This window comes from Lycorma delicatula, chromosome 1 (genome assembly GCF_047948215.1).
Source record: "Lycorma delicatula isolate Av1 chromosome 1, ASM4794821v1, whole genome shotgun sequence".
Classification (NCBI taxonomy): Eukaryota; Metazoa; Arthropoda; class Insecta; order Hemiptera; family Fulgoridae; genus Lycorma; species Lycorma delicatula.
The window spans coordinates 49,409,701-49,424,533 of NC_134455.1; the positions used below are offsets into that span (position 1 = coordinate 49,409,701).

The window sequence follows — 14,833 nt, forward strand, 5'->3', positions numbered from 1 at the left end:
ATTATTACCTTAATTTTCGCTAAATTATTTAAGAACGTTTTCGAAAAATATTTTTATAAACTTATTGTCTGTAATATTTTCGAATATGATGTTTAATTTATATTATAATTGCACAAAATATATTATGAATCATCGTGTGATTTTTTTTAATATCTTTTTACATTTAGGAAACGAGACCATGTTTTGTAAAACATGTAGTTTTTTTACATCTATAAAATGGATTTTTCCTCAAGATTAAGTGAGCCAAATTTAAAAAGTATATTTTTAAAATTTACCTTTATTTTGAGAGCTAATTTATATAAACTACAGCAATAATTCATTAAATAGCAATAAATCAACCTAACTGCTGTTAATACGAGTATATACTAGAAAATAACATGCAGTAATACAGTAGATTTATCCAAACAATGAACAGACAGTACAAAAAAGTAATAAGAATACAGAATTCTTAACAATGAAACAATGATGTATAAAACCAATAGTAAAGCTGAACAGGGCTGTTAGATGCAAAAATATAATAAAATAAAGAAAGATAAATAATTCAGCAGTCGGAAGGAAAATGATATATGTCTTGAAGCACGTTAAGAAATGGCTTTTCTTATAAACGAAAAAAAGAAAGATTATCATAATCTATGTATGACAAATATCAGATTACAGCATGGCAAATTAAATAACAAAAATATTTTATAAGAAAAGCAAAACAGAAGAATAATAAATAGCCGTAAACGTATACAGAAGAAACATTTTAAAGCAGCGTAAGAAAGAAAATAATAACAGTATGAAGTTGGACTCCAACACCGCAAGAAAAATAATGACAAGAAGTTAAGCTTAACGAAAATATTCCATCTCTTCAACCATATGAGTAAGAAAAAAGTAGTTTCTCATTTCATTTATAAAGATATAAAACTAAAATGAAAGAAAAATACAGTTCACATAAACGAAAAATAATGTTTGTACATAAATTGAAGTAAATCAAGGTTTGAATGGTAAAGTTCCGCTTCCCAAATGAGGTAGTAATGAAATTAAACTAAAATTCTGAGAAAAATCGATCCGTTTTAAAATATCTTAACAATTGATATTTTTCAGTCAAATCATCATCATCTAAAATCCTGTAAGTTCTGTGCACTAGTTTAAACTTTCACAAATAATGGGGCTTGTCCCTACACATATATATAACAAACGGGTAATCGATCAGTTGGTCGCTTAATATTTTGCTTCACAATTAAGTTAAAAAAAAAAAATGAAGAGGAATCTAATGGTATTCACCAGTAAATTTTCTGATGGCATGTTAGATTTTGTTTAATGCCTAAGAAACGACAGCAAAATATTTAATGAAAATTCTCGTTTTTAAACTTTTTTTGACGTAATTTAACTAAAAATCCATACAAATCCCCAACAGTTTAAAATTATTTCCTATTAATTACTTACTGAGCGTTATTTTGTTAGTACTTATTCATTTTAACTTTTTGGGCTAGGACTTTACAAAATTTTGATTATTTTGCAATTGTTACGTAATTCAAATACATTTAAATTTTAAAGAATACATTAACATGGGGTTTTGTACATTATTCTAACCTGGAAAAACGACTATTTTCCAAGGGGCTGGACCATTATCAGATGAATGAGGAATTCATGAGTTAACCTGGTTTTTCCCAAACATAAACAAGAAATAAAACTTTTCACGAAAACTCTATCGCCCAGAAGAATTCCAGTGAAATGCAATAGAATTAATGTGAACTGGCTTATTACCGACGATGGTCAACCATTTCTTTTTGCTAAGCTGTTTTCAGTCACGGTATCAGCCGGTTTAAACCACTTTAAAAAGTTACACATAAAGAGAATGAATAATGTATTCGAAGTTTACTGAATCCAAGTTTCTGTAGCAGCTTTGTAGCTTCTTTCAATATTGAGAATCCTTACGCGACAAAGAAATCAACCGAAAGTTACACTTGCACTACTGTTGATGAGAACAGAGATAGAAGCGTATACGATCGGAATTAGTGGATGCATATAAATATTATAGGTCTTCCTGAATCGCAATAAAATAGAACGTGGCGGAATCTATCTAAGATGTGAAGTAAGATGAGGGTATGGAAATTCAAATAAAATTCACTACGTTACTGAAACAGACCGAAAAGGTAAAATTAAAACCGAACGTAAAGTAAATGTAACGGAATTGTCGTGCTAAGACCTGCCCGTTTAAATCATATCATTTGTTTTTCATCATTCATATCATTTCTACCTTCGATAGAAATTTGTAAACCACTTTTGTAACTCAGATGATAGGTATCAAAATTCTTACAGCTAATTAGTTGAAAGTGGAAATGAAATCATGGAAATTCAACTTCGGGAAAGTTCACCGACAGATAGCGATTATAACAGGTAACTTAGTATTAAGTGTAAATTATATACTTTTTGTTGCAGATTGTACTTAAGTTGGCTGTTCAAAATGGAGATATTCGATGAAGCGGTCATTAATTCTATCAACGTAGACAATATTTTAGAGGGTATACTTTTATACAAAGTGTTTAAATCATTATCGGCAGATCCGTTTAACGTTCAATAAAATTTAGTGACTTGTAGATGAATCTGCATCCAGCAGTACCTACGATAAGTTGAAACTGGCCCGCACATCGATTTTAGCTTCCTTCTTATAAAAGAAGCACTTCTTATTCCACCAAGGAATCCGTAAACTGTTAGAGTTATTTTCTTAGACGATTTAATGATGAATTTATAAATAGTGCAGAGTAATTTCAGTAAATCAAGTTAAAACTATCTCTCCTCCGTAAACTCATGACCTAAGACTTTATTATATTTAAACTAGTCATTGTTATGTATGATTAGCTAAAAATAACAGTTAATTTTATGAACAAATTTTTTGACCTACTGAAGAGATTAATTTAATTTTATTAAATTTATAATTAAGTTAAAGTTAATGATAATTATCTATTTTTAGGCACTATAATAACTATTTTAAAATACAATAACCAGAATTATAATTTTTTATTAAAAAAAGTGATTTGGTATAAATAAGCAAATTGATATTTCAGTGATATGCAGGAACGCAACAGTAATTCCAGTATATCTTCTTGGGATCCTAGAGTTGATGCCTTGTTTTAAAAGTAGAAAAAATGAAGTCATTATTCGGTAGGTTAATTTAGATGTATATTTCCCTTTAACTAATAAAATATTATAGTTTATTATTATAAAGTCTAAGAAAATATTGAAAAAAAACCTGAAATCCCTATCTAAATATATCAGTGTTCTGCAATTAAATCTTGATTCAAGATTTAAAGTAATTAATTAATCAAAAAATCGGTGAATTAATTAATAAAATAATAGAATTAGATTTAGTGTTTTATCACAATCTAACCTTTAATTAGTATAGAGAAAAAAAAAGAATTTAAACATTTTAAAACGATTTCCTAACAATATAAATTCGGAATTTTATTTGAAAGATCGAAGAATTTCGAGTCTAGAGATTTGGATTCCAAAAAAAAGTAGTTATGCAATTTTCTGGAACTGTAATAGAAATGAAAACCTTTCTTGTTATACTATCAACAGAAACAACAGTAGCTTTATATAAGAAAGGAATTTTCTTTATTGTAACTCCATCTTATTTCTCTCCATCCATGTATAGCCATGCAAAAATAACTGGTCTAAAAGTAAGTCATAATAAACGTATTTCATTAGAAGTAATTGTGTAATTTTATAAATCGTAAAAAATATAGTATAACACGTATAAAACTATGAGAAAACATTTTATTATCATTATTTGTTGTATATCTTATACTTTTTTCTTTTAATTCAGAATACATATTCTGTGGATAATTTGATAAATAATGATAATTTTTGTCAAATTCGATGATGAAAATTAATTATTTGTAAAATACAATAATGTGTTTATGGTAATCATCTGGCAGTGTTGTTTTATTTCTTTAACGCTTTTAATAATTATCAGAGAATAACAGGTTCGAATAACTTGCAATTTTCTTGTATGTTTCGCACAGTATTACTCATCAAAACCGGCTATCATTCCTTGCCTGGTAAAAAACAACTTTAAATTCTGCTTACCTTTTAAGTAAATTACACAAATACATCTTATATATTTCATTCTTCGTACGTGATACAAATCGCAAAAATAGAAATAACATCGACAGTTTCTGTGAATCGTTATTTTCTCTGTTTTCAAGGACAGTGTCTTTTTTTAGAATAAGAAGAGTAATCAATTAAAATGTAAAAAATAAGATTATCAAATCATTAAAAAAATTAATACCAAAATTTAGAACAAAGGGAATAAGATGAAAATTTCAGTAAAAGTAAACAGTAAATTATTATATACTTTTTAAGCTTTTAAATAAATTAAATTTTTTTTAATGAAAAAGCAGGCATCAACAGCAATGGTCATTAGCCTGGTGGAAATTGGTAGCGTATGAAAAAATGCCATGCCTAACCGGGGGATTCAAACCCGGCACCTCCACACGAAATGCCAAGATACTACCTACTCAGCCACGGAAAATTTAATATTTTTGATAAGAATTACACATTTTTTAAATTAATTTAACTTATTGTTTCTCAAATATAGAAGATATTCCTTTAAAACAAAATTATTTTGTTAACTGTTACAGTTAAAGAAATTTATGGGGAAGAGTAAATCAAGAAATTTATCTCGAAAGTTATGTTTTTTTTCCAAAAAACTGATGCAATATCTTCGAAATTAATTTACAAGTATATTTTATAAACACAAAACTTTCTTTAGAAGCTGAAATTTTTATTAGGTTAACAATTATAGATTTATTTAGAAAATAAAATAAAAATAACAATAATAATAAAATAAATAAAGAAACTTTGCTTTTGTGTACTTATATATAACTTTTAGGAAGCAGAATCAAACTTTTACAGAGAATTACAGTAAAATAAGGAAAGAGAAAACCATTTATCATACAGTTCAGGCTTTATTTATCCAAGGATAAACTGAAGTAAACAAATGGAACCTGTAATCGAAATACAGTTTTGGTATTTGCTTTATAATGATATGCCAACTGTTTTTTTTTTCAAAATCAAATATTTATCTATAAATTTGTTATATTTTAATGAATATAATTTACTATGAAGGTGAGTATAATCTCTGCAGGTGTTTTAAGTTGTATCAAAGGCAATTTAAAACAAGATTGTTTCTGCAATTGTTTTAATCTGTTTCATTGTTTTTCATACATGAAAAATACTTGAAAATTGTTGGTCTATTTAAAATTGTGGTAAAATGCACATTGCATGTGTGAAATATCTTTACCACATGTTTGACTTTAAAAACTGAAACTTACTTTCTTAACTATTTACATTTGTTGTTAGTTTCTGAAAGACTAACAAACAATCTTTTTCAACGAAACAATATGTTGAAACGTAATTATGAAATATGTTGAAACGCGCGCGCGCGCACACACACACTTACGTTATATATATATATACTATAATAATTATCCAAGCAAAAATATTTCTAAAATATCTATTGATGAAACATTTGTTCTGAAACGCATCATTTAATATATGTTTCATCAGTCTCGAGGAGAATAAAAGAACCACCTAAAATTGTTAAATATTTCTATGAAAACGTTAGTATTCGCAATTATTAGGTAGAAAGAAACCTTTACCGAAAATTACAGTTTATTTATTACGATGAAAAATTTTGCAACGCTATTCGTTTAATTTTAAAAAATAAACTGTCTACTGAAGAGAAATCTGACTTTGGTGTTTGGATCACTATACTCGGATTGAATGTTTTTTATGAAGTCAGAGAGTTTATTATCGTAATTTTCTCAATGAAACAATAAAAAACAGTATTTTCACCATAGTAAGTTTTCCAATTTTGTCAAATACTGTTAAAGAGGAATGCCATAAACAAATACTATATTGTATTTGTGAGCTGGATGATAACAAAAGAAACAACAGTATGGAGTCTAAAACGAAGTTCATAAAGGGTGAGAAAAATAGCTAAGAAGAATGAGTACAAAACATCTATCTTAAAAATATATAAACTAACGTAAGGAATAATAAAAAAAATAAAAATATAAGTAAAAAAATGTATAATATACTTAGACAATAACTTACAGTTTAAGCTAAAAGTAATCGAGGTGAGAATATAGCTTCTAACAACATTGACAAAAAAACACAAGCAGCTAAAAATACGTAAGAATTTCGAAAAAAGCCTAACACTTTAAAAATTATAAGATGTTTTTCAGATTCAGTGATATCATAACCTAAAATACTGCAAATTCTACATGCTAGGGACCAAAATGCCGTGTACACAATCAAGGAGATCTGTTACCCCGCAATTATCTAGACACCATACTAAAGGACCCCAGAACATAAGAGAAAATTATTTTTTAACCTGGCGTGCTCCAAGCCTAACTAACATAGGACAACTTCCTCATAAATCTGTCTGGAACTGACAATTTCTTTAACAATAAATGATAATATGTTGTAGCTCAAAATTTCTAAGGTAAAATAATTAATTTGCTTCGCTGCTTTCGACCGACTTGAACAAAGCATGTATGAGTATAATCAGAGGGTTCAAGCGATCCTTGAAGATTGGCAAGGTACAGGTTTCTCCTTAGCGGCTATAATGACTAATTCATTGTGTGAAATTCTTTCAAAGAATTTATAAGAAACTAAATCGGCTCTTGTGTCTGCTGATATCAGAAACAGACACTTATTCCTGAAAATAATTGATTGAGTAATATATAACTTTTGTTTAAGTTTTAAAGTGCTTGAAATGCATTTACAGGATCACAATATTCAAACTATTCAATTTTTTATGAGTAATCCTACGATGCGGCAAATTGATAGCTTGGTGAAGTAATATTTTCAGCCTAGTTAGTTTGTAAGCGACTTGTGAACATAATGCATACTCAAATAATTATTTTATTTACATATTTCTATGAGGAAAACAATACTATGAAAAAATTCACCCGATAGAGACGCTTCAAAAATTCTTGTTGGAATATAAGGTGAATATTCTTCATTTTCTTCAGTGAAGTAAATTTGAGATGAAGATATAATCTATAATAGATATATATATATAATGAATGTAAAATATAAGATATAAAGTTGTCTCGGAGTAAATGCAGACTGACCGACAGTATACGTAACGGGTAATTCGAGTCTAAAAGAATAAACAATTTAAATGAGCAAGAATCTCATTATAACCCATACCGTTGGGGTACTCAGTGAAACGATAAAACCCACTTCCGCTACCAAGATTAAGAGTTAGATGTTTTTAGAGAATAAGCATTAAAGTGATCCGTATTATTAATTATTAGCAGATGTGGCATTGCTGTAACCATTTATGTCATCTTTCTATATTGAAAATGACATGGCAATAATTTACCAGTAATTTCTAACAAAAAATTCACAAAACCTATAAAATAGTAAGGAAATAATAAAAACATTATCATAACAATATACAGGCGAGATGTTTCTATTTTAAAAGGAAGCTTCAAATAGTAGTATCGAAAGAAACGGTGGGGATCAAAATATTACTACATAAAATTCAGGGTGATAGACCAATCTACTTGATGTTATAGAGTATAACTTGGAATAAAGTTCTAAAAATTTACTGCCGGTATGTGTTTTATAGGTGCTGTTGTGAACTGTAAACGAATGTGTTGTTCATCCTCTCCATGAAAAGGAAAGGATGTTTTTCTTTCAAGAATAAGCTCACTTGCTGTGTCAGTTTATCGTAGCTGTACTATCGTATTGTAATCATTTGTTAAACGCTTTTAATCTATTATCAGAATTAATAAATCTGATGATAAGTTAAAGATCTAAACAAGGAATAAAGAAGTTATAGGCTAATTAATACTTAAAGAAAGATACGCATTTTTATTTCATCTTCACATTATTTTTTTCCTATATTACTTTTCGTATTTTTAATCTCAATTCACACTAGATTATGCTCTAAAAAATGTTCTGTTTTAATATTAGAAAATAGAATACTAAAAATTATGAGCGAATAATTTTACTTTTAGTAAGGAGAAAAAATAATGTTTAACTTAATTTCAAACACAGTTATTTTTAATAAATTTTTCTCCCCCTTTCTCTTGAGAAAGGGTATGCGTTAAATTAGTTGAAGTAAATAAGTTTAAATGAAAGAGGTACCGCTGTCATAAATAATTAACGTGAGATTATACTTTTTTAATTAACACGCTATTATACAATATTTTTTGTTATTTTTGGAAAAATGTTTTTAGCACTTCCACATTTTTTTTTACTCCACAAAGATTAAAAATAAATATTTTTATTAAAATTATATTTTCTCTTTAGTGAGCTGTAACATAGGTTATTTTAATAATAACGTCTTACTGCTGTAAAACAGCAGTACAATTATTTTACAAGGGGAATTAAATATATAGTTTAGCTTTTTTTTCACTGATCGTAATATTTTACAATATAATTACAGTTAGTAGAATATATCATTACTTACCTAACATCCTGATTACATGGTTTTGATTCTTTTGATTCTGGCGTTCCGCTACATTGCTGAATGATGGTCGTTTTAATAGCCTTGATCGACGTAGTTTGAGTCCAATTAGGACGTATAAGACAGTAATCAAAGTCATTGGCGCTACAAAGAATACACATGTTGAAATTTCGAAAGCATGTTCCAACCAAACTTCTTTTTTCAGCGTACATTGTGTAGAAATCCACTCTCCTTCTGTTCCGTTCGTCTCTAATTCTACTAAACCGAATTGTATAGCCTACAAAAAAAAAAACCAACAATAAATTAGTTTATCGGTTCATATTATATTTTTATGTATTTCATGATTCCCGACCACTAGCTTGCACGATATCAAACTTAAAAGCAGAATTACAAAATTTAACACGAAGATAAATACATCTGTTTTAGTTGCTATTTTTTTATTTTTATTCGATAACCTAATATGGCCATGAAGTAAGTTGTATTAATTTTAGAGAACAAATGTTTGTGTATTCATTGTTAACGTCAAGGTGATATTTTACTATCAAAATATTAAGAAAAACGGGTTCAGAATGAATAAGATTTATTTGATCTTAATAAATAAAAAATATAATTGTTAGAATAAGGTAGTGAAGGTATTATGTATAAAGTTTAGATTGCCGAATGATTTTACGTTCTGAAATTTATTTAAAAAAAAAAAGTCTTTTCTCCACAAATAATCTTTGACGTCATAAGACGACTTTAACTGTTACTGGGAACTTACAAAGGAGAGACATGTTACAAAAAACAATTCGATTATTATCAATAACTTCAGTCAATTCAACTTCTTCCTCTAAAGAACAGATAATTTTAAACGCAAACTGCTCCTTCAGTAACAAATAAATTCTGGACAACAAATACTTGCATAAAACTAAAACAAAAATCTGCGATGACTTGAGTTTTTTTTTTTTACTTCTTTACTGGTTGGCTTCAATGTTAATTTTATGTTTAATTTTTTGTTAAAAATGATTGAATCGAATTGCATAATAATAATTTGTAAAAAAAAGAAAAGTAAACGTTTCAGTCGACTCTGCAACCATCCTTATGGTCTGTCTGATCCTGCTGTTTTTATATCGACTGATGTAACTATTAGCGGGTTTTTTTCTAATACGCTGGTTCGTATTAAGTATCTGTTTGTAAAATGCCTAAAATAGTGTTCTTGTATGTTTTTTAAAGATGTCAGCGAAGCTATTATACTGTATGCTGCGCATGTCTGGGCTTACCGTATGGGTTTTAAGTATTGCGCGGACATTTAGCTGCGGGCCCAGCGACTCCTCTTGGTGGCTGTTATAGGCGGTTACAGAACAATCTCGCGGGAGGCATTCTGTGTTATAGCCGGAGTCAAACCAATAGATATCTTGACTAATGAGCCTAAGGAACGCTACATTTCAAAGGTAAATAACCTATTGATGTCAGAACTAAAGCGGAGATTGAAGACCGGGGTCTTGGCAGGTCAGGTGGGACGAATCCCCCACAGGTCGCTACACGCATGGTATATTTCCTATAGTGTCTAATTTAGGTGCGATTAGATGGGTCTCCCCCAATCGGTATATCACACAGTTTATCTCCAGGCATGGTGCCTTTCGGGGTGTTTGGCTAGGTTTCGTTTGGCGGACTAGAGTTAATGCCCGGATTGTGGGACTGATGATACAGTGGACCACGTCCTTTATGTCTGTCCCCGATACGAAATTGAACGTTAACGAGCTCTTAGGGAACTTGAGAGAATACATTCCTTTCTGTATCTCCGTATTAACTGGATTATCCGCTAGGAATGGTCGACAGCGGCTGGTTTTCTTCGCTGTAGGTCTGCAGATCTTCTTTGTGTAGGTCTGCAGAGGGAGTTTAATCGAGGTACTCGATCGTGGTAGGATCCCGGGTGGCTAGGGTTCCGGCTTAGGCATTGGATTGGTTGGGTGGTTAGGCATTTTGGCATCGTGCCACGGTTGTATTGGTGTTGTTTGTGATTCGATTTGGGGCTCCCGCTGGTGGGGGTGGCTGCACTGCCGGGGTATAGTACCCGTGCGACCGGCGGTTTGGTTTCCCTCCGCCGGTCCTCATCGTGACTTGATAATGGCACGTGAGACACCATGATGGGACCGGGTGGGAGTGTGGGGTTATTCCCCTGCTCCTGCGCGGACCAGAATGAGGTTGCTGTCCCCTTGTTAGGTAACCTAAACTGGTCGACTTATTTGGGTGTAGGTCTGAATTTCTATGTTGCGTAAAACACAATTTTGATTGGTATGAGTGTAGCACTGATTTAACTTTAAACTCATTCGTTTTCTGAGACATTCACAGTCACAGACATTCACAGGTTCGTGCTTTCGCAGTTTCGGTTAGTTAATTTGAGGGTATCATGTTTGAGGCCTACGTGAAGGCAAAATTTGATGTGTATTTTACTGATGAAAATGACTGCCGAACCATTTACATCGGTCACATCCCGATCGAGGCCTGGCTGATGACTGTGAGGTAATCAGTTGGAGGGTCTAAAGACGACCTCCGGTAAAGCCCCTCAGGGCTTGGAACGGAGGGGTGGTGTGGCGATCAGTAACGTTACAAGTGGATGTCTTCCACCTACGGGGTTGGGATGTATGTTTTTGTACGTTTATGTACTTCATAACGTTCAAATATGATAAGATGTAGTAATTTTTTTGTTAAAAGGTTAACTAGGAGATTCTTAGTGGTAATGGATTCCTGATTTAAAGGTACGAGAGGGTTTTGTTTAATAATAACAACTATTAATACAACTATTAATACGTATTTGACTAATTTTAAACGAGTAAGTACACTCTTTTTTATCAGATTTCAAATTAAAATCTAATCTATCAAAAAGCAGCACGTGAAATATATGTGGTTCGGCTTTTATAAAATTTTATTATTTAATTCAGAGAATAAGTTTTATATGAGAAATAACACAGCATATGATAAACGTAAGGAAGATTAGAAATCATCCTAGTTGAATTAAAAAAGTAGTCTTATTTAGTGATTAACAACAAGCCCTAACTTCATACTACATCAATTTTATATTATCAAAGAAAATATGTAACATATTAATATAAGATATATGGAGGACATTCAGGAGATACATATAAGACAATGTGGCGTGAAACTGGCAGCTTGGGATAACTAAAATAACCTCTTCGTTCTTCGGTACATAACGGGAAACTACTCTTCTCAAGTACAGTGAAATCCAGGTATGTTACCTGGATTTCATTGCAGACTTGGATTTACAATTGCAGACTGTGCCGCGCTTGCGGCACAGTCTGCAATGGTATAGGAATTGTCTTTATCTGCGATGTCGTTTTCTGTTTCGTTTCTAGAGGTGTCATCCAGATCCAATACAATGTTATCTTTAATTAGTTTTCGAGATTGTTTCATGAGATTCCTGTTTGACGGTGCCAAGGGTCCACGTTTTCTAGAAGATTATAAACAAGAACCATTCGTTTCGTTCTTAACGTTTGGAATAGCTGGTAGCTGATTCATTATTAACCTTTCCACTACAGGCTACAGATTACCCCGAAAATTAGATTAAAAACTGGTAAATATGCAAATTAAATAAATGTAAAAAAATAGATTTGTAATAAAATACCCTTCTGTTTAGTCATATAATAATCCACATCCTCGATATAATAGCTAAATATATTAAAAACAAGATCAAGAAGGAAGGATAAACAAAACCTATCATTACATAATATTTATGATTTTTTTTTGAGTTGCAGGTAACAATAGTTAAATTTAAATAACATATGAACACAGTTTTAATATCAGTAGAGGTATTAATAAATTTAAAACTGAGTTTATTTTTTTAAATTAATAAGTAATTTTGTTGACTAGTTTAGATGCACTGTAGGACCGTTATCATACAGATAAAAAAATAATTACTAAGATCATTAAAAGAAGCAAACGAAGTTTATGTGGTTAATTTTTTACCTTTAAATTATTAAATAGAAAGTAATTGTTTTTATCCGATACTCTCTAATTACCACAATTTCATATAAAATTTTGACAACGTACGAAATATTACATGGCACATTAAAAATATGGTAATAAGGGCTTTTTTCAGTTAATATATTATAATAAATAATAATTATATTAATAAATGAATTAAAATAACTTAAATTTAATAATGGTAATAATTATGTCATTATTATCATTCTTCACTGTTACAATAAAAAAACTAGTCTAATCAGAAGTAAAGATATAATTAATTTCATGAAGGTGTGCGAAAAAGGTTTTCATAAATCATTCTCTTGGCACTGTAAAAATTGTTGTTTAATTAAATTATTTTTATATGTTTTAATAAAAAGCAGATTTTTATAAATAATAACAAACTCTACAATTTTCTTTTTCATATCATCAGGTACATTTAGATAATATCTTTAAAACTCGGTAAAAAGTATTTTTATATTTTTCCATTCTTATCTCGTACATTTGATAATAAGAAACATAAAATGAAGACATAATAAAAACGGTATTTTTATTTGTTATCTTCAATGTAAAATATTTATATAAAACATTTTATACGGTATTTTTTTAAATTTAACTAATTTTATATTGAAGATTTACAATAAAAACTCATATTAGCCATATTTTTATATTTTCAATGAAAATATAAACGAATCTTTACATATTTTTCAAATCAGCGTCTGTTTGTCGATCAAAGTAATCTGTGATAAAAAGTACTACCTCAGAAATATACTTTAAATTTATAAATGTCATTAGAAATTGAATATTACTATAATTTACAGCTAGAATTTAAAGCAATAAAATGATTAAAAATTTGGATAAAGTGGAACATAATTTACTTTACTGAGAGTATTCATATTAATAAAAACGTTTACAGTTTTGATGTAAAAAAACAAAAAAACTGAGTTACAAATATGCGTGTATGTGATAGTATGTGATAAGTATGCGTGTAATTAGTTATCTTGGCTTCAAATCAATACGAACACTGCTGTAATCCTACTGTAATTGAGAAGGCTTTATTTTTATTCCCAAAAGGATTTTATAAAATGGAAATTGGATTTCTAAAAATTCTTTTGATTATCAGCTCCACCAAAAGAAAGCCAGAGTAAATTGTATTAATTCAATGATTAAAAGCTTTAATTTATTAATTTGAATTATTCACATTAAATATTAGGTTTTGGTTAAAGTGATTGGCATCATCCTTTAAGATTGTCAAATCACATTACATTATTTTGGAATACAAGAGGAGAATAACTGAGAATTGTAAAATATAAAACTATAAAAGAAGTATATATTAAAAGTAACAACAAAAAAAAACTGTCTTTTCAAGAACTGTACAACTGTTATTATTATTATTATTTTTTTTTTTAATGTTAACTATTTATTTGTTATTCTAATTTTCACTCTTACAAAAAAAAATAAAAATAAAAATAAAACAGTATTAACACAAATCTATTACTATCACTTGTAAACGGGAGATAAAAAATAAGTGGTAGATCAAACTAATGATTATATAGTACAGTTAATTAAAGTAAAAATCAGCATATTATACATATTGAACAAATATACGAGGCATATTAATAGGTAAAGGAGGGTCGAAATAGGAAAACAAATTTGGCTTCGCATGAGACCAAGTCAAAAGGGTCCCTAAAGTTTTGAGGATTAATGTATGAAGCTTTATAAAAATATGTTGCTGCTAATTTTCTTTTATTACAAAATTACTGAAAAAAATCCTTTTCAGTTTTCTTTCGGTTTTTCTTTAATATATCAGTTATTTATTAAAATATTTCACTTCCTTATTCTATAAGGGATATGCCCTAGACTATTTATTTTTTTGTTTTCTAACAAATTTTCGAGAAATGCATTTTTGTGTCTTCACCAATTAGAAAAACTAATCACTATAAATTGTAATTTTTTAATTTAAAAATGATTTAGCAGTTATCAGTGAACTAAACATGTACTTTCAGATGATGGGATTATATTTATTAAAACATTAATTTTTTAGCGAGTTTTATTAGCAAAGATTTAAAATGATTTCTAAAAAGATAAAAATAATGCTATTAACCAGTTGTTAAAAAAAAAAGATAATGAAATTTTAATTAATTTAGTAAGTTACAATTTTACTTCGCGCAAACTAAGCTTACTTTTAAAAAATATGTGAACAAACCATAGCATTCGAAATAATTAATTCACATAGACATTTCAGGCAGAAATTTTTAAACATTTTTGAAGGCTGTTACAACATTACATACGCGTATCAATCATTTTAAAAATACTGTCAGTTCTGTTTCTAATTGTTTTCATAAAACAAGATTAACTTTTATAAAAACCTTTAACAGTTTTGATTAATTTTCTTTT

General features: G+C 29.2%; 1 protein-coding gene across 1 annotated transcript in view; it reads right to left on the minus strand.

Annotated features, from left to right (window-relative positions):
• LOC142318096 (pyrokinin-1 receptor-like) overlaps positions 1 to 14,833 on the minus strand; it is a 248,214-nt gene that overhangs the window by 48,206 nt on the left and 185,175 nt on the right. The window contains exon 3 of the mRNA XM_075354625.1: positions 8,480 to 8,753. Within this exon, the coding sequence (XP_075210740.1) occupies positions 8,480 to 8,753 (274 nt within the window). The remainder of the gene's footprint in view (positions 1 to 8,479; positions 8,754 to 14,833) is intronic.